The sequence below is a fragment of the Ochotona curzoniae genome, unplaced genomic scaffold, assembly GCF_017591425.1.
Source record: "Ochotona curzoniae isolate NIBS_2020 unplaced genomic scaffold, NIBS_Ocur_1.0 contig_430, whole genome shotgun sequence".
NCBI lineage: Eukaryota > Metazoa > Chordata > Mammalia > Lagomorpha > Ochotonidae > Ochotona > Ochotona curzoniae.
The window spans coordinates 16,055,734-16,083,010 of record NW_024466219.1 but is presented as its reverse complement, the minus strand read 5'-3'; the positions used below and the strand labels follow the sequence as shown (position 1 = coordinate 16,083,010).

The window sequence follows — 27,277 nt, the reverse complement described above, 5'->3', positions numbered from 1 at the left end:
CCTTGCCATTCTCTAGCTCATATTTCTCTTTCTTTTCCTTCACAGAGTGGTGAGTGACCTTTGAAAATGCACATCTCATCAATGAAACTCTTTCAAACACATCTCCTTATTCTTTGCAGAGCCATGCATGGCCTGGATCCTGTCTGCCTCCGCTTCCACCATCTATCTTTCCTCCTTGTCTTTGCTACACCCACAACCTGAGACACTTCTGTCCTCGGCTAAGTCCTCCTTCGCTTTGCAGCTTTGCACGAACTCTTCCTGCTGCTGACATGCCCTGTTCAATTAGTATCAATTAAAAGTAGCAGAATGAGCCAAGGGAGCTTTGCAAGAGGGTTTGATGGCATAAAAGATGAAAAACCAACACCTGGAAATAGTGACCATTACTTAGTACTAAACAAAGTAGCTTTCCCAGACACCAATGTTCTACCCTTTGCTATAAAATCCTGTTTATGTTATTTAATTTCTTTTGGCCTCAATCTGCCATCTGTAAACTGGGAGGGAGTTGATAGTGGGCAGTCATATTCCCTATTGGCATATGAATGTAAGTGACTACTGTTTACACAGCAATTATGGAGGCACTGGGTCAGGTATTAGGTCCTTTAGGTGGATTGGTCCTGGGAAAAATCCCAGGGAGTACATATTACACTCATCTGAAGAATGCAGAAATGAAGGCTTACTGAGGTGAAACAACTGCATATTATCACGTAGCTGGTAAATGGCATGGTGAGGACACAAATTCAGGCAGTCTCCCTCTCAGACAGAATACTGTAGGTTACCACTACACCTACTGAACCCTAGGAGCTCAGCAAACAATGCCAGGGATGCTCACCAACTATCAATAAAGACTAGAAGGGTTTTATAACGCGCGGCTCCAACAAGTCACATGAGTGCAACATTCTAAGCTGATGTGAAGGAAATGGAATACTCCAGGTTGTTAAAGGTAAGAATGAAGTAGGACATCAAAGACATTAACCTGCATGTGCATGAGTGTCAATAGGACATCAGAGGCAGCCCAGAAAAGACAGCTATGGCAGACAAGGGTGGCCACAGACTGCTTGTCCCCCTGCAGAGGACTATTTCCTTAGATCCTTCTGCTCTGGTGGAGCTGAGATAGAGTCTCATGGGAATAACTAAGGGACAAAGTCACAAAGGCTGTAGTGAAATGTTTCTGACCCAGGAGAGAATTTCATTCCCTAGCGATGTGCCTGTGACTCCTGTGGTACCCCAAAGCCTGGCACTCCACCGCTGTCTTAGCCAGTTGCTGACCTCGCCAGTTGCTATGTGTACTTTTATTCACTAACTTTCCCTTTTCTTTCTTTCTCTTTCCATCCCTCCCTCAGTTTAAAACTGATGCAGCTTAATTGTACTATTCACAATATTTTTGGTTATATGAGTAGAATCTCAGGGTTAGGAGAACAATAGAGGTAGTTTCCCATCCAAGCAAATTAAGGAAACTTTAAACCAAAAGTGGAGGAAGGATGGTGGCAGGCATAACTAGGAAAGACAGTAAGGTGCTGACGAAGCAATTTGCAGGAGAAAGCAATCAGTAAGACAGCTATAAACAGCATACTTTAAAAAAATAGCATTTAAAAAAATAGCATATTTTAAGAATTTATTTATCTTTTATTTGAAAAGCAGAGATAAGAGAGAGATCATCCATTTTCTGGTTCACTCCCCAAATGCCCATAACAGCTGGGTTTGGGCCAGCCTAAAGCTGGGAGCCAGAAACACAATCTAGTCTTCCATATGGGTGGTGGGAACTCAAGTACTGAGCCACCACTTGCTGTTCCCAGAGGGACAGTAAAACAGGACAATGGAGTCAGAAATGGAGCTGGAACCTGAACCCAAGCACTCCAACTTGGGATGCAGTCACACAAATGGAACCTTAACTGCTGTGCCAAGCACCGGCTCTTGGCATAACTTTTATGTGTAAGAAGGTTAAGGCTTTTGTCAGGCACTGGCCCTCTCTACATTTGTTAAGTGTCTGTTTTCTCACCAATGGAGAAAAAATACAAATTTCAACAACTGATTAGATGTGTGTCATGAGGGGACAAAAATGGTGTCAAAGATAATGTCTGGGGCCTTAGAGACTGTGAAAAACGGGCAGGCCCCTTCAACAGAAATAAACACAACAGGGGAGGAGCCAAGGAAATGAAAATATGATGTGGGGATAAAGACTGCTGAGGGTACAGGTCCCACCAGTCACTGGGGGCTCAGAGACAGCATCACAGAGTGAACAAGGAAAGCCTGGGGAAGGAGAGAGAGGGAACAAGAATGACAAGGGAGAGAAATGAAGAGGGCCAAGCTTGGAGAAATGATTCAGTTTAGAAGAATGTGGGGAGGCAGAAAAGTTAGCAAAGGAAGTACAGAAGCATCAGCCAGGAGAGGGAAGAGACAAGGGCCTTGAAGGAGCAGTTGAAGCACCTCCTTTTAAAGAAAGGTCCAGCACAGCTTGTATCTAGTCTGTGCCAGAGGCAAAAATGACTGGAACCCATTAGGGATCCTCCAAAACAAAAGCTACCAGATTCTTCTTCTTGTTTGGCTTACTTGCCATGAACAAGCATGCAAGCAAATGCGCATTTATTTCCTAACTACTTATACAAGATTATGCATCTTTCAAGTTATTTATTATTTTAGAAAAACTTCTTGCTGATCCAACATTGGATTCCGACTGATAGAAATAAACCAGAACAGCAGACTGAAAGTAAAGTCTATTTGAGTGGGCTTTTTGGTGTATTCTGGAGTGCTCAGGCAAATGCAGAACCAGGCATATGCTTTGCCTGCATCTGTTTAGGAGCAGTGGCCTGCAAACCACATGGGTGCCAGTCCCCTCAGCATGGGTCCCAATCAAGAGCTCACACCATTTGCCCAACTGAGGGCTTCCGCTCTCACACACATGTTCCATCTACAAGCAAGAGATTTCGGTTTTAGTTCAGGAACTGAAAGGAACTGACTTTCGAGCTTCATTTTATTTTTAGTGCTAAAGGGAAAATGGCTTATTCCCTGTTTAAAGCACAAATTTGCAGAGATAGGCATTTGGTATGCCAGTTAAAAGGATGCATCAGATCGCCTCCTGCTAGCACACTCCTTGAGACAGCAGGTGGTAGCTGGGTTACTAGGGTCTCTGGCCTGCATGGGAGACCCGAATGGTCTTTCTAGTCTTGGTTTCTGGATGACCCAGACCAGGCTGTTGCAGGTATTTGGGGAGTGAACCAACAGAGAACCAATGGATGGGAACTCTCTCTGCTTTTCAAATAAATAAAATTAATTAATTTTAAAAATGAGACAACAACCTGTTCATTTTAAATGTAATATATTACCTCTCAAAGACATCTGTTCCCTCCAGTTTTAAATAAAATTATGAGGGGTGGACACTTTGAAGCAGTGGGTTAGCCTACTTTTTTTTTTTTAACGTTACTTTTTACTTCACTTTTGCTAATCCATCCTGGGAGGAAATAAATGATGGTTCAAGTGCTTGCCCCTGCCACTCTGGATTCACACCTGGCTGTGCTCTGGCTGCCGTGGGCATTTGGGAAGTGAACCATCAGATGGAAGATCTGTCTCTGCTTTTCAAGTAGGTAAACATGAACATTAAAAAATGTTCACAGAAAAAATGAAATTATGGGAGAAGGGGTAAGAATAAGGAAGTTCAAGAACAAAGAGGAAAGAGGGTTGCAATGGAATTTTCCTAATTTAAAGGTCTATGGAAGTGCATCTGAAGGTGTTCTTACCAAAATAAGATCCAAAGTAGACAAGCAGCAGCAGAGTTAAGTGCCGCTCACGTCACGTGAGCTCCCCAGCAGGACTGTCTACCCACTCCTAGCTGTCAGAGCAGCCAAAGGGCCTGTGGGGGTGCCAACACCACAGAAACCAGGTGTCCTCCACATTCGATTGTCTTCCTATGGTAACACCACTGTGAATCACCCAAAAAAAATTTTTTTAAATCCTGGGTAAGCTTTCTTCTGAGTGGCGATAAAGCTCTGTCTACCCCTTGTTAACTGCTTACTGCACGGCTGACATGAGATGCAGGGACACAAAATCACTTCAATATTTGCTCTCAGGTATAATTAGGAAGCCAAATTTGTCACGCACAAAATGCTTCAATTATTATCTTAAATAAGCACAAGAACCATGTGAAGTAGCTATTGATGCAGATTATCCACATCAGCATTCTCTAAGACCCCTCCTTACACAGATGATGAGGGCTGGCTGCCCAGTAACAGATTTGAGAACAACACTGAAAATCATGTGCAGAAGTTGTGCAGTGGAGCAGCTCTTGGCTCTCTTCTCAAGACCAGGCTTACCCTTCGCATTGTTAATATACAAATATATCTAGAATGACATTACAGAAAATAAAAACAATCTTTAAGTTTAGAGAAAGATTGCCCCATCTAGTGGATTAGCAATACCCACTCTTCAGGCCTGATCAGCCTGGCCCTTGCGGGACTCTTACCTGTTTCCTCACGGTTGAGCTACGCCTGTTGTTGATCCCACAAGTCCGACAGGACCCATACAGCAACAGGCAGGAAAAAGAGAATTGAGACACAGTGAGACAACCAAGCATTTTAAACCCAGAAGCAAAAATTTTAAATAACTAACTAAGCTGTGTGGCAGCTGAAAAAAAAAGTCACATTATCCATCTCAGGCCTAGTCACTTGATCAGTTACATTCTAGATAAAGCCCAATGAAGTGCTTTTCTTTACAACAGCATAGAGATGATTTAAGATTTACCATCATTCTGGGGCTGGCAGTGCCTGCAGCACCCGCAACCTTTATGGGCACTGGTTTGGGATTCAGCTGCTCTATTTCCAATCCAGCTCCCTGCTAATGTGTCTGGGAAAGCAGCAGAAAATGGCCCAAGTGCTTGAGCCCCTGCAGAGTCCTGGCTGCTGCAGCTGCTTGGGGAGAGAACCCCAGTGGATGGAAGATCTCCCTAATTCTGACTTTCAGAGAAATCATATCTTGGATTTAAAAAAAATAAATAAAGACCGAGTCAAAGATCTATCACCATTCAAAATCTGAACAGGAGAAAACTGGCTCAATTTGCAGCCAAAGCTATCTTGGTTAGACATCAACAAGAAGATGATCTGTAAACACCAAATGCTGTAAAAATTTTGTTTCTCTTGGAAATCCTTAGGAAAAACACAGAGAGCAATTTTTCTGGACGTGGTGGGTGGGACATCCATCCTGGGGCTTCTCTGGATCCGTGTTTTTCAGTTGACTGTGGCCTCAGAGGATATTTCTTCAAGGGAGTCAGACTCAGAGGCACACTGCCTCAAACAAATATGCTAGCATTGCCCTGCTGGGAGCAAGGAAGGGACCAGAGCCTGGCTACTGGGCCTTGCTTTGCTACCTCTATCAGGCCAGGCCTGAGAAAATTCTGGAATTCTTCTGATAATGTGTAATATTCTTTTTTTTTTTTTATAGGAGAGGAAGTCAGAGTTCGGAGACGAGAAAAGAGCAGCCCAAGGTGACACAATAGAGTCACCTGCTCTTCTCAATCCCACAGAGCTTTCTGCAGCTACAGGAGCGCAGGTGCTCACCCTTGAATCAAGACTACCATCAAGATACCTCTGCTGCTTCCCCAGCTGCCACCGACTTTGTGTGGAGGCAGAGGCTTGAGTGTGTTCAAGATTTATTTCACCTGTAACCCCCCCATCGTTACGGCTGAGGAAGGCATATGCTGGAGATGTAGTGCATGTTAATCCCGCTTTACAAGAAGGCCTACCCTTGTTCACAATGGCCTAACGTAGGAATTGGTGAAGCTGCCAAAGCCTCAAACAAGTGCCAAGCCCACCTTTGTGTGCTTGCATATGATGAGTTTATCTATGTCAAGTTTGGTGGAGGCCAGTTGTGCTGAACACCAAATCAACCTCATTAAGGTTGATGACAACAATAATGTGGGGAATGGGTAGGCCTCTGTAAAACTGACCAAGAGGGGAAACTACATAAAGTGGCTGGCTGCAGTCATGTAGTGGTTAAAAGGACTAGGATGGGGCCCGGTGCAGTGGCGCAGTGGCACAGTGGCACAGTGGCGCAGTGGCGCAGTGGTTAAGGTCCGCGCCTTGAATGCCCAGGATCCCATATGGGCGCCGGTTCCAATCCTGGCGGCCCCGCTTCCCATCCAGCTCCGTACTTGTGGCCCGGGAAAGCAGTCGAGGATGGCCCAAAGCTTTGGGACCCTGCACCCGTGTGAGAGACCCTGAAGAGCTCCTGGCTTCGGGTGCATAGCATCGGCCGTTGCGGTCATCGGATGGAAGATCTTCCTCTCTGTCTCTCCTCCTCTTTGTATATCTGACTTTCCAATAAAAATAAAATAAATCTTAAAAAAAAAAAGGACTAGGATGAAGAATCTTTTAATGGCATCGAAGAATACTACAAATGCAAGAAATGAACAAATAGAAATTTGGCTCACATTAAAAAAAAAAAAGAAGATAATATCCCACAGGATTCCATTATCCTGGTTCTCTCCAATCGCCAAGACTGTGCTATTAACAGAATCTTTATTGTAATCCACAATGGCAAAACGATGAAAGCCAAATGAGGCTATCTCTAAATAATGAGCCATAATTGTAAATGGCCTCATGACCATTGTGCGTGTTGGCACACACAGGTGGTGACTATAATGGGCTAACCCAGGGTCTCTAAGGCAAGTGGCCCATTAGAGCTCTTTCTCCAGTCAAAATCAGCACATTTTTAGGCATCTGAGGATTGTTGGCGGAATGAACACTTCGCTTTCTGCCAGCTCACGAGTTTTCTCATAGCAGCACTATGACTGGGAGGGAAAATATTTGGCTGTGATGTGAGAGGGAAGGGAAGGTGGAGGATTACTGGGAGGATTGCATACTTGTACAACAGGCAAGGGATCTTTACTCTTGCTATCTGGCAAGCCAAAAAAATACAATATCATTTTTCATTATCTAGCAATAGTCACTAGTCAGGAGCTGTCATCTTTTCTGCGCACAGCAAATCAGATCAAATGGTCTCCTGATCTTATCAAGGCCTTTCCAAAGCTCACTTGTTGAAGTCTGGCTGTTACGTTTGGGTTACCAGGATCCTCTAGAATCAACTGTTTAACATCCTTGCAAGGCAATGGTATTTGGGAGTTTCTGGGAAGTTTCAGCAATGATAACTTCCTTCATTCAGGTCTGTTGAGCTACTTGCGTAAGTTGCAGTGAATCCACTTCCATTTGAGATCAGATGGGGTCAGGAAGGCAAAGGGAAGCAGCAATTTCAGCTCTTTGTTTCTTTCTCAGGCTGGGATCTTGGGATCCCAAGATCCCAGCCTTCTTCCTCCCTTCCCAGGAGTGTACTGGATCACACCTACCTGGCCAGACTGCAGTCTGTTCGCTGACCTGTTGGAAAGACAAATGCAAAAAGCTTATGTTGCAGCAGGAGTGGTGAACAGTGCCCATGCCCTGCCCATCTTCCCAGAGCACCCCTAGCCCCTTAGAGGCAGGAGTTGTTTCTGATGCCACGTGCCAGGTCAGGGTTGCCAGCATCACCTGAGGTCTATCAACTCTGTGTCTCAAAGGGAAAATTGGGGTGGCTGTGGGGAACAGCAACAAGGGAGAGCAAACATTACAGAACATTTCAGTGATTCAGAGAGATGAAATTTAGCTGTTCTTACATGTATGGGGGGATCAAATTTGCTTGTTCCTGAGTATATGAACATACATAATACATACAATACACACACACTTCAGGTTGAGAGGGGAAGAAGGAAAAAGACCTGTTTGGAAGAAGAAGGAGAAGATACGGTTGCTTTACTTTTAGACTCAAACTATTATTTTCCTCTTTGGTGGGACTGAGGTGGTAAGAGATAAATGTGCTTTACTGCTGCTTCTGCTAACAATTTACATTTCTCAGTTCAATAATAGACCCTAGTATTATGGGTCATAGCCAGCTTTAAAAAATGAAATTGAGGGGCTGGCATTGTGGCATAGCATGTTGAACTGCTGCCTGTGATGCCAGCACCCCATTTGGAACCAACTCCTGCTGATGTGTCTGGGAAAGCAACGGAGGACTGGTCCCTTGTCTTGGAGCCCTGTGCCCATGTGGGAGACCCAGATGATCTTCCTGGTTTCCACATAGTTCAGCCTTATCCATTGTGCTCATCTGGGGAATGAATCAACAGATTTAAGAGTTCTACTTCTATTTCTCTCTGTAACTTTCTTTTAAATAAAGAAATAATTGAATGAGAGGAAGAAATTTAAAATCTTAAAGTTCGTAACAAATATTCTTATGTATTTAAAAAATACATGCATGTTTACATGGGCCATAAAACATACATGTTGTGTTCTTTGGTTCACTGTTAATAAAGCTGGATCTGTATTAGACCCATATTAGATAAACTAGGGGCAGACCCCAGCAGGTGTTGAGCCAGAGAAAGAGAGATTAGCTCCCATGCTCCTCAGCCAAGTTCCTGGAAAGGCAACTCCAGAGGTGGGGGAGGGCAGGCAGTTTTTTCCTGCCTTTAGAGGTTGCTAATTGTTGATTACAGCTCAGCTCATCTCGAGCAACACCATATTCCAGCTCTTAACAGTCTCGTTACCAAAGGCTCAGCTTTCATCTGCACAAATATTATTCAGAGCTATTATTTTCAACATCTGTCCCATTTCCATTCTGGAATATTCATATACATCAATTATCCCTGTGTGGCAAGAACAAGGGGGCTCTTGTATTATAGTAACAAATACATACATTAGGCAGGGACATGATGACTTGCACACAGGAGGATTCAGTAACCGCCCCCCACCACCACTCCCCTTGATTGCTAGAACTTGTCACCTTTAGATTAGATAATTTACAGCACTAATGAGTGGCGCATCTTTCTCCCCCCACAATAGCACATTTGATGCATGTATATGTGTGAGCAAGACCATACACATGCGTGTGTCCCAGAGCTTTGCTCTTAAGGATTGTGCCTAGATGGTCTTGAAAAAAAGAAATCACAGCTACAACTTGCTTCAGAGAGTTATGGGCTGTTTTTCCTCCATTTCCTAGCAGAACAATCTGATAACCCAAGAGGAATGATTTTCTACAAGTTAAGTTTGACTCGCAATGCCTGAACCTGTTTAGTCGGTTCCCTTGGGTGGTGTGCAGAGGAGCGAGAACACAAGTTATCTAACAGGCTTTCCTCACATGAAATAAAATGCCTAACTGTATCACAAGATCAGAGCTGCTAGAGCCAAAACGAGTTAATCATATTGGGGAATTGTTCAGGGTAGGAAAAGGACAGGGCAAAAAAGGTGTGTAGAAGGCTCTGTTACAAAAAGTGGGGTTTTAATTCCCAGTGCCAATAAGCCTGTGAGTATTGCAAACCATCCTATACTGTCCAGGTGACCCAAAGATTGCTCAAGAATTTACTTAAAACATTAGACTTCTGCATAAGCATAGCTTGTCTGTCACTGATGTCACCACACATTCCCTGCAGACTCTCCTTCCCTCTCTCTCATCCTTAAGTAAGGGGATTAGTAGGGCAGGGAGAAGGGGCTGGGCACAGCGAGGCATCCCCAACCTGGGAATTCCATTAATCACAGGATGCTGAGAGTCAGGCAGGAGACCTGGGATGGGTGCCAGAAAGCCCCGGGGAAGCTTCTCTTTCAACTTTAGCCTTCTGTTTGACAGCCAAAGAGACAAAGTCCAGAGTGCCAGTCCTGTTCTCTGCCTTGCTACTTTCCAGGATCTGGTTAAAATCATCCTGGGAGATGAGACAGTCCACTCAACACCAGGGCTTTGGCACGGCCCTGTGGTGAGAGAGCTGCCACCTACGCCGGGTCAGGACCCTTGGAAGCAGAGCAAACTGATGCTCTGCCTGGAAGCTGCAGCAAGTAGCAGTCTGTCGATCACACCTGCATTGGAGGGTCCTCAGCCCTCCCTCAAGCAGCTGGTCATTTCATCTCCTGGCTCCCTACCTAACTTAAGTATCTGGAAAAGAAATAATAGCTTAGGCCTTTTACCCCAGTCGTGGCAGAGGTGGCAAAGGAGGGGGAATGGGTGGAGAGCAGGCACGCTCCACTTAAACAAATAGATGATGCACATTAGTGCTTCATTAAGCATTGGTCTTTCCCCATTACTCAAGCAGTCACTGGGGGGTGTGGGCTTTCACATCAAACAGGCCAGGAAAAGAAATGCATTCCTATAACCAGATCAGATCCACTTGGCTGCGGATGGAAGTGAGTGCTCAGCAGGAAAGCTCAGTGGGGCCCTCCCCATGCCAAGTCTGCTGCCGAGGGTTCCCACACTCACTTTCTCCCAGGGTTTTCTGCAGAAGGTCATGCTTGGCTTGTAACTTGGTGATGAGGTTCCTGCCCTCTAGGTACTCCTTCATTTTCTGTCAAGAAAGAGGAGAGTGATCAGAATCACAAAGGGAAAAAAGGCACCAATGCTCCACAGGACAGCTCCTTTGTCAATCATTTGGTTTCTGACCCAGTTTCCACCAGATCCACTCTGATTTCTTGAAGGTGCTGCATCTATAGCTGGTTGCTGATTTCATGGTGGAATAACGCCCTGCTCCACATTATCTTGGGAGTTACACATTGGGCCAATGCAAAAAAAAAAAACGGACTGCCGGAGACCCTCATCTGTCCTCTTCAGTTCCCCTAAAGAACTGCAGGAGGAGACACACCTGCTGTGTGCTACCTCAGCCAACATCCGTTTGATGCATTCCATCACACCAGGAGCAGTGCCCAGAGCAGGCTCCAGCCCCTGCCTCAGCTGCACCGTGCCCTGATCAGCCTCATCTCTTCCACATGGAATTATCACAGAAAGTATTCAGAAGGAGGGGCTGCCGTCCTCACCTGCACACATGTGAACAGTTCTAAACACAAGATGGAGTTTTGGGAATGCAATCTCATCTACTCTGTCTAAATATGATGGCAGGAATGTGCTTTTAGACTGGGTCTCTTTCAACACTCGTGTGCCCAATGAGAGACCAGGTTTCCTTGACAACCCACCAAACCCTCAAAGCAGCCCCATGTACTGTTATTATTTCATGAACGAGGGTACTGAAGTTTGTAGAGATTAATTAGTTTGTTCAAGACCAAGCACTTAGCAAAGAGTAGTCAGCAACTACATAATGCACTTTGCAAGCATGATGTGTACGCTTAACCTTTAAGATACAAAGCTCCACTACTATGGTATAGAGCAGGAGAGGGAAGGCAGCAGAAGTCAACATCATAGTTCTGATTGTTTGTATGCGTAGCAATGCTGAGAGTCTTTACAGTGCTTTAGTACATATGCTCTCATTTGACTCTCACAGTAACTGTAAAACACAATGAGAAAATACAACACATAAGGAAGATATTATTTTCTGATTACGGATGAGAAGATGAAGGAAGTGTCAAACAAGTTGCTGGTCCTTCAAAATCGGTGGCAGTACCAGGCCTAGACCACCAGCCTTTGAACTTTTTCTTTAAGATTGATTTATTTTCATTAGGAAGACAGATTTACACAGAAAAGGAGAGAAAGAGAGAGATCTTCTATCTGCTGGTTTACCGCCCAAGTGGCTGCAACAGCTGGAGCTGAGCTTATCTGAAGCCAGGAGTTCCTGTAGGGTCTCCCACATGGGTGCAGGGTCCCAAGGCTTTTGGGCCATCCTCCAATGCATTCCCAGGCCATAAGCAGGGAGCTGGATGGGAAATAAAGCAGTCAGGACACATACATGATCCTAATGCTTGCAGGGGAGAGGATTAGCCAACTGAGCCATTGTACTGGGCCCTTTTGAACTCTATTTTTTCTTTATAAAGATTTATGTTATTATTATTTTTGTTATTGGAAAGGCATATATACAGAGAGAGGGTGATACAGAGAAAAGATCTTCCATTCACTAGTTCACTCCCCAAGTGGGTGGAACAGTTAGAGCCGAGCTGATCGGAAGCCAAGAACCAGGAGCTTTATCTAGACCTCCCATGCGGGTGCAGGGTCCCAACATTTGGGCCATCCTCTACTGCTTTCCTAGGCCTCAAACTAGTACCCCTAATGGGATCCTGGCAGATGCAAGGTGAGGATTTAACCACTAGACCTGTGCATCAGGGCCCAGGGCCCCCTTTAAACTCTTAAGATGGTGTTTTTCCCATTTTCTCCACAGCCACTCTTAGAGATGTGGGTTTCCCTTGGTTGTCTTAAGATGTAAGGCTTCATTTGTGCAATCAGAGGTTATAAACTCAGAAACCAACAGCAAGGTTTCCCAGAGTGTGACTCATAAGCAAAGGTAGACATGAGGTCGCTGAGACAGCAAATGGATAAAATATTTAAGCAATAGTTCTGTCCACCTTTTAGTGTGTATTAAATAAAAACATCCAGGGTTGAATCAGGTTGAAGTCAGGAGACAAAAGTTACATCTGCTGGATCTCCTATGGGGGTGGCAGCATGAGCATTAGCAAGAAGCTGGATTAGGAAACAGTCAGGACTCCAACCTGGGTACTCTGATGTAGGATGCAGGTGTCCCAAGAGGCATCTTTACTGTTCTGCCCAAGTTTGCCCCTACAGTGTGAACTTTTACGAAGCTATATACAACTCTCTGGTTCTCATTTAAAAACTAAGAAAAATCCTGCTTTCTTTGAGATGCAGTTTCTAGCCTTCCCACACTCATCCAATGGTTCTATTGTGTCCCATGAGACTCTCCAGGACAGCGCTTCTTACACAGCTCCATTAGGAAGGGTTTGTTGCTCACACGTCTCTCTCAAGGATGTCTCCTCTGAATGGCCTGGGATTGTGTCACTCATGATCCTTTGCATCTCTGAGCTTAGTCCCATGCCTAGCAGATAGCAAAAGCTCAAGAAATGTATAAAGACCAATAAATCAATGTGTCAGTCTCATTCTTCTCTGGATGAAATTTCCTCAGCAATTGTAAGTCATGCAAATAACATTAGAGAGTGCCCTGACCCTCCCTATTACACAGGAAATGTGCCCTTCACCATGAAAACAGGCTCCGCTGTCACCTTCCCCTTTCCATCTGCTCCAGCTGCAGCTCACCTGCTGTCAATCTTCTCTGAGAGATATTTTAATCCCCAAACTAAGGCCTAATTGTGGGCTTGGAACAGTACTTTAGGGCTCAGGGGTGAAAAACCTTCAGGAAACATCTACTGCTAATAACATAAATCTCAAAGGCCTCTCTTTGGAAGGTTATCCCAGGAGACTTCAGAGATTTCCTAATGAGGAAAATTCTCCAAGAAGCTGTAACCCTCAAATACCAGACCAAACTGCTTAAGAAACAGTTACAATTCTGTAAGGAGATGGAAGTGAATTCCTCCCTCTCTTGTTTCTGCTTGTGATTCCAAAAACAATTTTTTCTTTTTTGTTCATACTTAACTCTGCCTGTCACTCAGTGAACGATTAAAATAAATAGAATGGGGGAGAGGGGAAATAAAAAAATAAATAAAAATGTGATAAAGAGGTAAGATGGATTCCCTTTATGGGTTCCATTCAATCCTAGAGGTCCAAACTGTGTCGAGGCATGACTTGCATCCCTAATGCCGTGTGGAAACAATAACTGGGAGGGTTCCACCCAGCGGGGCAGGTACGGGATGGTAAAGGCCTCCTGGAGTATACAGACAGGTTATTTATCATTTCCCTCTCCTGCCCTGTAGGCAGCACTCAACTGTGTGAGAGCGAAGCTGGGGATATAAATCACCTTTTCTTTATCAGCAGAGTTGAGTTTCAGGGTTGCTGCCAGACAGACACACAGAGAAGGGGGTTGAGACAGCTGAGGGACAAGAGAGGAAAAGGTGGCTTTGTGATGATTTTTGGAGACCAGGAGACTGGGAAAAGAGCTCTTCCTATGTAATCTCAAAATCTCTTCCTAGCGCAATGAGGGTCAGCTGCCTGACTAATTATCTGTCATTCCACTTCTTACACCTGCCCTCACCCAAACCTACAAGTAATGACACGGTATTTTTATTTCACCTGGGAATTTCATTTCGCTAGGATAAAGTCCCTGAAACACAGTCAATACTATCAAAATTGAAAACTTCTACAAAAAGTAGGAGTGAAAAGAATTTGGGTTGTTGCTGCTATTGTGAAATTCAAATTCTGTTTTTGTGACTACATTATTTCCACACAATTTTTAATTGGATTAACCATCAGCAGTGAGGTTTACTTATTGAACAGAATACTAATAGAATAATTTTCCCTTCTGAGACCCACTGACACACATTTTTATTGCAGTAAAATGAAAAGGTCTGAGTTGGAATATTATAATCCTATCACGTATTGATGCTTTTAACCTTGGGCAAGTCACTTAACCCCTTTTGAGTCTTTATTTTTCCATTTGAAAAACGGGAATAATATATTTTCTACTACACTGAATTTTAGTTAGGATACTAAGCATAAACTATGATTAGTACAGGCCCAACATAATGTAAGTAATCAAAAAGTGCTCCTTTTGGGGGTCTTAGGATGGTATCAAGTGGCTGACCCCATCCCTGGGTACTGAAACAGCCTTCTCTCCTCTCCTCAATCTCCCCAAGTACAGGAAGAAAAAAAGAACAAAAACAGTTAGAAGCAATTGTCTCATCCAGTTTCTCCCATTCCTCGACCCTTCCCACCCTAATCAGTGGCAAGGGCATACACCTGTCTCAACTATGTAAACACCATCAATGATAAATTTTATATCTCAAAAAAGAACCTGCTCTTTATATCTGAATCATCTGGACCTAAAACATATCTTCCTTCCTTAAACTTCTTTGCTTTGTGCTAATACAGAAAAAGCTAAATCAAAATAAAAGGTCCAGGTCTTAAAAAGAAAAGAAAAAAAAACAAACCCAAACCCAAAACCAACAGTTTTAGGTATAAGAAGGTTCCTCAAATTTAATTTTGAAAACTCTTCCTCCTTTAAGTACATTCTTAACATGGGGGTGAACAAACTCATGGAACCTTGTTTACGCCTTGGATTGCATCAGGAGGTGGTGAGTAAGAGGGGACAGCTCTGCCTAGCTAGCTCCGTGTGCAGAGATACACAGATGTCCTTATTGTTGCTCCTTCCCGCCATACAGGCACTCTGACATTCCGCTTCCTCCCCATCAATTTTTAAAGCAAGAAACAGCTGTCAGGCAGAATAAATAATAGAGTAAACCTTCCATGGAGCACACCTCCTGGCTGTAATTGGCAAAGCAAGGGCACTGCCTCATTTGTAGCAGCTTAGTACATGTTTACCAAGGATCAGCAGAATTCCAAGATAAAAAAAAAAAGTTATGGTAAGCTTCAATCCTAGTGGTCTAGGACACTGCCCTAGTGACCAAGAAACCTCCTCCACTCCCACCAATCTATCCCTAAAAATTCAGTTAGTTTGCCTTCACTATTTTAGCAGCTCAGCCATAACCCTTAACCTCTTTCCATTCCAGCCAAAGATGCAAAGTCAAGATCAGGAAACATCTCCCTCAGTTAGGGGATATAGGAGAAACCTGTGGAACTGTTACTGTACCTTTTCCTTCATTTGGCTTCCTCAACAGATGGAGAGAAGCCTGTGGCCAGAGGACAGGCGACCAGTGTTCTGGGTCCAGTTATTATTCAGGACTTTAAACAAACCAACTATCCTCTCTGATTTTGTTTCCTGTTTGGTTTTATTAAATTTTCAAATGGGAACACTGGCTAGATGACTTTTTAAAAATCATCTCAAGCTTTAAAATTCCATGAGTACTTTCCTGAGACACCTTCAAGTAAATGAGTTTTATAGGATAAAATTGACATTTCCAGTGAATTCATCCAGGGAGACCAATCTGATGACATGTGCTGAGTAACCAGAGAACTTTCTTAACAGCCTTGTTGGTCACTAGGTGCACTCCGTAGGATTCAGCCACACCAAGGGACTTCTTAACTTTCTAAGAAGGGAACTGCTGGGATGTGTTGCTATGACATTCATGAAGGGCACAGAGACACACCTGGGTAACTTTGGCAGAGACAACTGAAGACACTATGATCTGCCAAACACTGGCACCCACTTTATTTAACTTGGGCACATTTCTCTTGTATTGCCACTGCCTCCAAAACAGCCCTCTTATCCAAAAACGAATTGTCTAATACAAATCAGGCATCAGTCACCCAAATGAACCATCTTGTAAAATACACTACCGGACAAACCTGGACAAAAACCATTCCTGGGAGCCAAGGCAGTCTACACACAATTTTGCAGAGCAGCTCTCCAAACACAAGTCAGGAAATGGACCAGAGACATCAGTGCCTTTAGGTGGAAGGTAAGGGCAGGCAGGACTTGGTTACCAGCTTGAAAATTGGTCACTCCTGCTTTCACCAGAGGCCAGCTTTGACTGTCAACATTGCAGATTCACTTAGCAACTAAAAGTGTTCCGACAAAGACTGTCCAATGCTCAATATTTCTTACTTAACTTGAAAAATGGAAATATGCAATACAATGAGATTGGATCATTTAAGTTATATCTTAAGCAGTCCAAATAGACCAAACAATCCTATAATTAAAAGTCTCTAGAGAGTGTTCAGTAGGCTTCTTTGCTATTAAAGCTTGAAGCAGTAAAACAGACTCACTATAGTTAAGTTCTTGAAACATTTAAACCAGGTTTCTGTATATCTTTATGACTGGTAAATGCTATATTTTCCTCAAGGAATGCCGTTTTCCTTTTTAGTCCACTCCTGAGTTCACTTATCTTTCAAGTTTAAGCACAAACAGCTGGCTTTGTGGTGTGGCTGGCTAAGCCATTGCCTATGACACTTGCATCCCATACTAGAGTGCTGTTTTGAGGCTTGGCTGATCCACTCCCAACCTAGCTTCCTACTAATATACCTAGGGCGTTAGTGCAGGATGCTCCAAGCACTTGTAGAAGACCAGGATGGAGTTTCTGGTCTCTGGCTTTGGCCTGGCACAGACCTGGTTGTTGTAACCATTTGGGGAGTGAACCAGCGGATGGAAAATCTCTCTGGTCTTTTTTTCCCCCCCTCTCTGTTCTGCCTTTCAAATAAATAAGTCAGGTTTTTTTTTTTTTAACAACAAAAAAAATCACATACAAAAAGTCCCTTTGTATATGATGCATCTGAAGTCCATTAAGTACATGTGAATGTGGGCATTTAAGAATTTTACATTTATTTTTTAATTATAAAAATCAATCTATTGTAACTTAGAAATATGTGCACATGCAATAAAAAAAAAAAATAAAGAAAGAATTCTTCCTTTACATGCCAGAGTCCATCACTCCCTCTCATTTTATAAATCCAAGCATTCCCATGTTATAACTCAATGGCTAACGTATAGTAAATTCACAATAAATGAGTAATGGCTATCCTAATAATGATTAATGAATAAATAAATAAATAATGAAAGTGAAAATAATATTTAGTTTCCAGATCAGCACTAATGACAAACAATGCATTAACTATTTTACAAAAATGAATATAGAGCTAACATTATGGCACAGTGTTTTAAGTCAACTTGCAACTCTGGCATCCCCAAACAGAGTGCTGGTTCGAGTACTGGCTGCTCCGCTTCTAATCAAGCTTCCTGCCAACGCCCCTGGGAAGCCAGTGATCATGACCCTTATAATGATCCAAAATGGCCGCGCCTCTGACCCCATGTGGGGGGGCTGGATGGAATTTCTGGCTCCTTGCTTTGGCCTAACTCAGCCCTAAATGTTGCAGCCATTGGGGGGGGTGGAATCAACAGATGAAAGATCTCTGTTTCTCTTTCTCTCTCCCTCTCTGTCACTTTGCCTTCCAAATAAAAAAAACTCTTAAATCAATGGGAAGAAGAGGCAAAATATCATTCCATTATTTCCTTGTATAGATTTTGATATTTTACTCATAAATATTCTTAAAAGTATTATAACTAAATGATTTGGCTTATAAAATAGTAAGTCTATCTGTATTCCATTTTTTCCTAATAAAATTCTAAATACATATTAAAATGTATCTATGCCTGCATAGAAAAAAAACACTGAAAAGAACAGAACTTGTGGAATAGCAAGTTAAGCTACAGCATAATGTGCCACATTGGCATCCCACACTGGAGAGCCAGTTTGAGTCCCATTAACAGGAAATCCATCCGGTTCCTGGAACTGGCAGATAATGGCCCAAGTACATGGGTTCCTGTCTTCCACTTGGGAGACCTAGGTGAAGCTCCCAGCTGCTGGCCTGGCCTGGCCCAGCCCTCATTACTGCAGGTACTTTGGAAGTGAATCAATGATAAAAGACCTCTCTCTGTCTCTGATACTCTACCTGTAAAATAAAACTTAAAAAAAAAAAAGACTGGAAGAATTATATCCTAAGGTTGTAGGATTATGGGTGACTTTTCTTCTTTGTGCTAGGTTTTTTCTTTTAAAGATTCATTTCCTTTTATTGGAAAGGCAGATTTTTATAGAGAGAAGGAGAAAGATCTTCCATCCGACGGTTTACTCCGCAAGCAGCTCCAATGGCTGGAGTTGAGCCAATCCGAAGCCAGGAGCCAGGAATTTCTTCTGGGTCTCCCATGTGGGTGCAGGATCCTAAGGCTCTGGGCTGTCCTTGACTGCTTTCCCAGACCACAAGCAGGGAGCTGGATGGGAAGTGGGGCTGCTGGAATTAGAACTGGTGGCCATATAAGATCCAGGCGTGTTCAAGGTGAGTACTTTAGCCGCTATGTTATTGCGCCAGACCCATTGTGCTTCTAAGTTTTATGTTACGAGCATGTTTTGTTTTGTATATAATTTTCTAAAAATTATTTTCGGGCTGGCATTGTGGAACACCAGGTTAAGCCACAGCCTATGACACTGGCATCTCATATGGGTACTGGTTGCAGTCCCAGCTGTTCCATTTCTGATCCAGCATTCTGCTAATGCACCTGGGAAAGACATCAAATACAGTCCAGATGCTTAGGCTCTGCACCCACACGGGAGACTCAGATGGAGTTCTCGGCTTTGTCTTGGCCAAGTTCTATTTGTTTCGATCAGTCGGGAGTGAACCAGTGCAAGAAAGATCTCTCCCTTTCTGTAATCCTGACTTTCAAACAAACAAATAAATCTTAAAAATATTAGCAAATCATTGGTGTTCTTAATGAAGAAACGATAGTGTGTAAATATGAATCAAACAAATTTTTCCAGTTGGAGAAAAAAAAATTTCAATTTACAGCATGCAGATTGTGCTTCCTGACTGAAAAACAAGTTAATTTCTTTCATTCAGAATCAGTATGCATATTCACTGGCTATATTTCATCTCACATCTGCAAAATTAATTTTTCTTCTCTTGGTCGTCAGAAGTTTAGGAAAAAAAAATTTTAGTTCAGGCAATAAATTCCACTTGGCAAGCTCAAAATAGCTTAATTACTAAAAAGCTGCACCAAAGACCAGCTAGCAACCTTCCAAAGGGTTGTTAACACTACAACAAATAAATAAATAAAAAATAAAAAGAGTCCATCTGTCTAAAATAAGATTGCAGATACACAAATAACAAAAGACACTGTTTTGGAAGGCTCTGCAAAACAACCTTGTTGCACACTGTGATTCCCTTTGAGTTTTAGCCGTATTTATAAAAAATAATTCTCTAACAAGTAAAGCTCTAAAATACTATTATCATATCACCTAGAGCTTTTAAACATTTAAAAACAAGGTATGTATTAGCCATGATAATTAGAGGTCGTTCCCAAGAATCAAGAGATCAAGCCCCCCCTTTCAAGGTTCCACGTAGGCTGAGAGGGAAGCTTTGAAAGAAAAGTTCACTAGCTGGATAGGCAATCTTTAACAGGGAAATCTTGGAGTAAATGTGGAAGCATCCTTTCTCTTGGGGGTTCCTTCCAGGCATACAACTTGCAGGTGTGCGCTGCCTTTAAATATATGGGTCATTTTCAAGCATGCTCAGATTTAAACACAACACATTCAAAGCCTAGTATTCAGACACTGGCCAAGGTCTTGGTTCGAACTCTCCTGTATGTGCTGGGTGTGCACTGATAGTCTTTAAAGGCCTTCGAGCTCCCTTACCGTGAAATAAAACTGCTCTGTCTCTTGCTGGTTGGCTCTCCTCTTAGCAATGCTGGGTTTGCTCATAAAGGTTTCTGAAACGGTGGACTTAACCGACTCCATGGAGTTGCTGTACTGGAAGCAGTCAGACACATCAAAATCCTCGACAGTCACAATGTCCTGGATGGTTTGCAGGGTGGCCTCCATTGTCTTCTTTACCTGCAAGCATAATGTGTAGGGCAGGTTGGGAAACAGCAGGTAGTGGAGAGGCTTGGAGAAGTGGGAAAGGACGGGGCTGCAAAGGATGGAGGATTGCTGTCAGAGGGTGCAGCTCTGTTTCCCATCAGCAATATCATTTGCACTCTGCCACAATGTTCTACTCTGTCTGATGAGAACTCTAAAACAGCTACTCCCCTTGTGGTATGTGCTTGACCCACTCTTAAACTGAATGTTAAATTTTAGGTTTCATATTAACTCTTCAATATCACTACAGCATCAAAAAAGAGAATAGAGTAACTACAAAGCAGCCCTTTTGTACAAAGGGCTAATTAAAAACGTGATGGCTAGATCTACAATTCCACAGGTTGTGTTTCTTAACTTTGAAATAACCAATGAACTAGTTTCCCTATTTGCATATGGAGTGATCTTGGTCCTTTCTGAGTAAGCCTTGCTGAGATACAAGGTAAGAAGCAACTTGAACTGAGTACAAAGCTAGATCACGTGTCTTGTGTGGTAGCCTAGTGACTAAAATCATTGCCTTGCTCGTGCTGGGATCCCATATGGGTGCTGGTTCTAATCCCAGCTGCTCCAGTTCCCATCCAGCTCCCTGCTTGTGGCCTGGGAAAGCAGTCGAGGATGACCCAAAACCTTAGGACCCTGCACTGTGTGGGAGACCTGGAAGAAGCTCTGGCTTTGGATCCACTCAGCTCTGGCTACTGCAACCACTTGGGGAGTGAACCAGCGTATGCAAGATCTTCCTCTCTGTCTCTCCTTCTCTCTGTAAATCTGACTTTGCAAAAAAAAAAAAATCTTAAAAACAAAACAAAACAAGAAAGCTGGATCATTATCAACTGCCCTTTTGAACTAGTTATTAAAAGCACATGCATGGAGGCCAGAAAACAGTCACCCTTTCCTAAGGGTATGGAGATGTTTGAAGTGTCAAAGTCAAAGGCTTCTGTTTGAAAATGCTGGAAAAAGCCAGGCATGAGGGGGTGGTTTCAGAGACACAATATCGTTCATACAGCTGCCAAGTGCCATTTTGATTAAACTGTAAAGGGGGAAAAGCATTTTGTAAAAGCTCAAAATAGAGCACAACCTTTGGCAACGCAAGAGCAACTTCCTGGAGTTCAAGGGCAGGATGTAGCAGAGGGGGAAAGTCCAGCCCTACATTTGGCTAGGAAATGTGAGCAGCAGCCCGGACATTCCCTGCATGCTCCTTCCACCTGCTCCCAGATGGGCGGCGGCAAGCAGCTCAAGAGGAGAAAACTCAGAGAGGGCAGGCTCTGAGCCCCCTGTGCAGGACACTCACCTCTTCGTTCTCAATCTTCAGAGTTGATAAACGAGACTGTAGCTGTTGGCACCTCTGCACCAGCTCACTCTGGACAGGCTGCTGGGCACAGAGCTGGGAAGCCTGCCGGAAGAAAGCAACACCAGGTCAGGAAGAGGACATAGTTCTTTTGGCGGTTCCAGAGTTCCCATTATTGCTAATAAAACAACTCATATGCAAGTCGTAAGGCTCACAGTTTCTATGTTGAAATAAAAGCCAAGGCCAACACGCATGGACCTCTTCCAGGCTCAAACTGGACATGAAACGAATGAGGAGTGGCATTTAGTTAGAGATGAGATCTCTCTCCTTGGGGCCCATCTCCAGGCTGACAATTGGCACAACTGGCATCTCTACACAGTCTGCAGCCCCACAGAAGACTCAGAAGGCTGGGAAAAATTGCCTTGGCAGCCCCAGTTCCACATACACAATGCTTTGGCAGAGAGGACTTCCTGCTACAGGTTCAAGTGGTCACCTCTCTGGGCCTTCCCTTGCCCTACTTCACACACCAGAGTGAAAGCAGGAGAAAAGTGGGTCAGGAGGCTAAATTGCCACTGTTGGCAGCTAGTGTGTGTTTATAAATCCAGGCCATGCATGAGAGCTCTGACTCAATGAAGCAGTGTGAAGGGAGAACAAATTTATGTACTGTGCTAGGAGCACCACAGCACATGGAACTGGTGGAGGTTGGCATTCTCCAAAATGTTATCATTTTTACTCCAGGTCTTCACCAGACCTGTGTAAGAAAAGAAGTCTGTATTTCCCCCAATGATTCCTGCTCATCAGCTCTCCTTTGTGTGAAGGGATGACTGATTTGCTGCCTCCTGATGGGAGCATGGCTAAGGCGCCAGGTCATCCAGTCCCCAGTGTGGAGGAGTAGAAACCAGTGAGAATTGGGAGGCAGTTTCTGTCACCTTGCCGTAATGTGTTCTGGCCTCTTGTTTGTAGAAAGACATCTGGATAGAGCTGGCCTTCTTCCTTACCAGCAACAAGTGGGCACATTCACATGCCCATAGATCATTCTCTTGCTTCCAAGACAAAAACTCTCTTCAATGGAGACGGCTAGAACTTGACCTTTTCTTCCATTGGCTTTTAAGCTCCCAACTCACCTCCCCCTCCAGTGGAAAGACTGGCCCAAGCCAGCTTTCAGATCTAGTGGGCTGACTTTACTCTAGCTCTTGGATAAGCAGACACAATGGAGAAAGCTCAGTGGCCAGAATGAGTAAGTGCCAAAAGTGAAACTTTCTGGTTGCCTGATATCATCAGTTAGGCATTCAGAGCCCCATGATCCTCTGGGAACAATAAGGGTGGAGCCAAGGACTCCTACTATATCTGAGAGTGCTTGGCACTGATTCATTGCTGAGTACCCCTGGATACCACTCAGTACAAGGTCTTGGCCAGTTCCAAAGCTTCCGGTCAAAACGCCATCCGAATTCTGGCCCTACTTCTAAGATTTCCAGGCAGCTCCCTCTAGTTGCCTCAGATGTCCACGGCTGACACACAGTGATGGGGACAGATTGGCCTAGGAGTAGGACTGGCTCTCTTACCATTTTTTATCTTCTTCAGGCTAGGCTGGAATGTGGGACCTTTGCAAGTTCTAGGTTTGACCCTGGCCTTTCCTGGGTTCACCGATCAGCTTTATGACACAAAGGGAGAAAACTGAAATATCAGTTTCAAAATAACCCAGACCCAGCAGGGAGGAATCAACAAGGAAAAACCACTGTCAAGCCTGTTCCTTTAAGAAGCAGCAGCGCCACTGATGCATACTTTGGCAGTGGTTCTCTACCAGGGTGCAAGGTAATGCATTCCAGCTGTGCTCTGGAGTATGGAAATAAAACTTTGACAGTGTTAGGAGGGGGCCTGAGTACCCAGCATCTGGATTCACCCTTTATGGAGACAAGCTGTTTGGCTCATAGCACAACTCAGTCAACACCAGAAAATGTATCACTCCACTCAGCCTCCAAGTTGCACTGATTGTTGGGAAGGAGTCTCGGTGGCAGCTGGAGAGGGGCTTGGAAGGCAGATCTGACCAGAAGCCAGGGCAGGTGAAGAATGGGGCTGCCTGGGGCTTGGTGACACCTCGCCTCCCAATTCTAATTGTACATGCTGCCATCTCACTTGCCCATCTGTTCAGACACTGACATTTCCTAAGCCACAGCAAGGGAAGCAAACTGTAAATGGCTTGGTTTTCTCCAAGGAGAGGAAAGAAATCAGCTCCACATTTTGGTCTTTAGGATAGAAATATCCCAGTCTCCATAGTGGCCTATTCATGGCAGAAAATTCTGTTACATTGGTACAGTGCCATTCTGGAACAGGATTTTCTAAAGAGTCAGCTGACCTTCATGGAGTGTCATTCTGGTTTCTGGTCTCCTAATATGGATGCCTTTTAGTAATCTGGAATAACTGTCCTCTGGGGAAACTTCCCACTCCACAGCTCAGGCCACTTGTCCTATTTGGAGCATGTGACCCAGTCTTATGCCAGTCACTCAGTGTCAGATACCTGCTCCCAGTGATGGGCCCAGGAATGAGCATTTTGCCCAGATACAATGAGAATTTTGGGGAGCCTTGGAGAGGAAGGCAGATAAACTTTCCATTGGATTTTACCCTACAAGAAGTTAAGGCTGAAAATGCAGTCACCTTGCCATTGGATAAGGACCTATATGAAATGGACCTGAGAAGCAGAAAGTGGAGCACTGGGACAAAAGTAGAGCTTTGGTAAAATTTCCTGCTCCTAAATCCAATTAGTCTTGAAGGTCCATCTTTATGTTTGCTAACACATAAGCCTATATATTCTCCTTGTGATATAAGCTACAGGTGAAATGGTGGCTCCTACTCACAGAAGATGAGGTTCCTCAGAGGCTTCGTTTTCCTCCCACATTAGTTTATTTAGGCTTTCCTTACTCTAGTCACTGGAGGTTAAGAGGCCAAGGCATGGCCCCTATGTTCATGCTCTCCTGCCTGACAAACCAGAACCAGGTCTTTTCCTTTCTGGAGGTACCCTTCCCTCCCCCACCCTGCCCCTTTTTTTGGTTAATGTACAAGCAAAACCATATCCTTTGTCACAATCCATCCTCCTGCTCAGCCCTACCTTCCCATTCAGTCTCTAGGGTTTGGCCCTACCTCAGCTCTCACCTCCTCTCATCTCTTTCAGCCTCACCACTGGGAACTTTCCTTTGTCATTTGCCTTTCACTGTACTAAACTATTGGTAGTTCTCAAAACATACTTGCATTGTGTTTTAACCTTCTTCGATCCTGGGCCCCGCTGGAGGTATTTCCTATTGTACATTTCTAAGTGTAGCCCAACTCAGTTATCTCATTCAAGAGACCCTAGCTTTCTGAGGGTTCTAACCCCTCAACATCTTATAGCCAAATACAGCCGACAGCAGACAGTAACTGTTTGCCAAATGAATAGAGTATGTCTCATGCCTTTGACAAGAAGCCAGTCTCAGGCCTCTCTAGCTCCAGAGCAACATGGTCTCTGTGTCACTGACTAGATACAAGTATGCTTCAAGCCTGTTGGGAGGTGTGATGATGGGAGAAGTACTTACCATGTCCCCCATGTGGGGCTGGAACTCAAACTTCATAGGGGGACAGAAGACATTGTTGTACATCTCCATGAGACGCTGCTTGTCACTTGTGGCATCCAGATTTTCAACTGCATTCTCGATGGCATCCAGACCCTCGTGCTTCGACTGCTCCAGATTTAATTCAGCAGAAAGGAAGGTGCGCAGAGCCCTGTTCAGGCTAGCATGGTAGCCTAAATCACAACACTGCTGTGGGAAGGAGAAGACACATGAGCACACCAGGAACAGTCCCAAGACCTGGCAGAAAGGAGAGTGGACCCCAGAGCAGGGCTAACTATATGTAAGATTGACAATATGGAAGGCTGACATCTGGGTGAAGCTTCTCTGTTATTGACTGAGTGATTCAACATACTGTTGAGGACTGAGACGTGGTAGATGGAAGAGGACTTTATAAAGAGGTATCATTCAATCAAGCACTATACAGTATTTTTCCAAAACACAAGAGGGATTGTGGAGAGATCACTCCTATGTTTTAGATTTGCCTGGAGATTCTGTTATAATAAAATTCAACAATAAAAATATAGCCTGCCATTCCTCTGGGGTTGGTGGTTAAGTCACTACCCACCACCCAAGCCAAACTACTTCATCCAGGTTCAGAAGTCAGGAATGTCGCAACAGGAGTTGACTCTAGGTGGGAGAAGAGAATGGGGAGTTGATTCTATAGCTCCTTACCCCCCAACAACTTCCAATTCTCTAGGACAGGCCTCAGCTACAGACCAAGGTTTCTATACAAAGGCTGCTGCAGCCCAGGAATAGCATCTATAGACTAAAAAATTCTTACATGTGTTATTGGGAATGTTTGCATTATGTAATGAACTATGATTCCCTTTCTTGAAAATAAAAAGTGTATTTATTTAAGTGATGTTTGATGTAGAAGGGAAGACAACAGAACTCCCATTCACTGGCTCACTTCCCAAATGCCCACAATGACTGGGACTGGGCCAGTTCTAAACTGGGAGTCAGAAACTCAATCTAGGTCTCCCATGTAGGTGGCAGGAAGGTAAAGTCAGGAGCTGGAGTTGAGCATCAAACTCAAGTACTAAGATGTTGAGCACAGATATCTCAACTGGTATCTTATTTGCCAGGTCAAATTCCCACCCCAGGATTCTGATTTTCTAAAGCAAAAAAGAAAATTATGTGAAAGAGGCAACAATCCTGGAGGCAGAAAGTCAAGAAACCTTAGAAAACTGCTCCCCATCCCCCACTCCACCCCCAAACCCTGAACTGGTTTATTAGATGACAAGATGAACAAATTTGACTAAGCCAAGTGTTCTTCAAACCATAATCCAGAGCTCATGGGTTCTGTGCCAATGCTCAAGTTGCCCTTAAAGAGTGCATAAAAGGACTTGCATTCTACTCCTTTTATCAAGTCAGCTCTGCTGTTTTCCTATTTTAATATATGCAGATTCTAGATAAGCCTGGCTTGAAGATTTCTAAGCTGGAAAAAGTCCGAGAACTCCTACGCTAAATCAACAATGATATTCTATAACCCTATAACAATATTCCCCACCCTGGGGAATATTGCAAAAGGACCCAGAAACCTAAATTCCTGTCTATTAGTTATTCCCTTTCACTTAAGCAGTGCTGAGATACAACACTTGAGAAGACAAATCAAAGAAGCCTTAGACAGATAAAGGCATTTGTGTGTCATTTCACCACATACTCAAGCATCACATTAATGTTCCTCCCAGCCTTTCCCAATCTCATCACGATCACATCGGGAACAGCCACTACTGGGGAGGAAAAGGCATGTATCTGATATGCCTCCCTGTTCCTAGCATCTGACAAAAGCTCAGTGACAAGCATCCACTGGGCTGTACTGTGAGTTTAGTGCCAATAGGCTCTGGCAGGTGCTTGGCTGCAGCAGAATAACAGCAGTTACAGCTGAACTAGTGGGAAAGGATGCAAAGACAGTAAATTCAGTTGAGAGGGGAAGAACAAATGGAAGCTAGATGAAAGTGCTGACTGAGCAGCTGCACATGCAAGACCCTTCCTCTATTGGGAGATGCGGCTGGTCTGGCCAGATGGCCCTAGAACCTGGAGACCTTCCTGAATAGCTCTGTAGATTCTGATGATGAATTCTATTCCTTTTAATCTATGAACAGAAGTAATGCTGCTCAGTATATGTAGGGGAGTGAGGTGGGGGATTCAGGGGGATCAGGGTATTCATTGAAACTTTTTCATATCTTGGTTAATTCTCTTTTCATGACCTCTATCCTAGTTCATACCTTTATCATCTTACACCAGTACTGTCTGCTTTA

The 27,277-nt window shown here is 43.9% G+C and overlaps 1 protein-coding gene across 5 annotated transcripts in view; it reads right to left on the bottom strand.

Moving 5' to 3' along the window:
- Positions 1 to 27,277, bottom strand: part of SRGAP2 (SLIT-ROBO Rho GTPase activating protein 2) — a 243,698-nt gene that overhangs the window by 34,427 nt on the left and 181,994 nt on the right. For 4 of the 5 annotated variants that reach the window (XM_040985549.1, XM_040985547.1, XM_040985548.1 and 1 more), the window contains exons 8-13: positions 24,981 to 25,205; positions 21,421 to 21,522; positions 19,914 to 20,111; positions 10,252 to 10,336; positions 7,328 to 7,355; positions 4,454 to 4,478 (exon numbers count right to left, since the gene is read on the bottom strand). In XM_040985549.1, coding sequence (XP_040841483.1) covers positions 4,454 to 4,478; positions 7,328 to 7,355; positions 10,252 to 10,336; positions 19,914 to 20,111; positions 21,421 to 21,522; positions 24,981 to 25,205 — 663 coding nt within the window. The remainder of the gene's footprint in view (positions 1 to 4,453; positions 4,479 to 7,327; positions 7,356 to 10,251; positions 10,337 to 19,913; positions 20,112 to 21,420; positions 21,523 to 24,980; positions 25,206 to 27,277) is intronic. The other variant, XM_040985551.1, reaches the window with a different exon arrangement.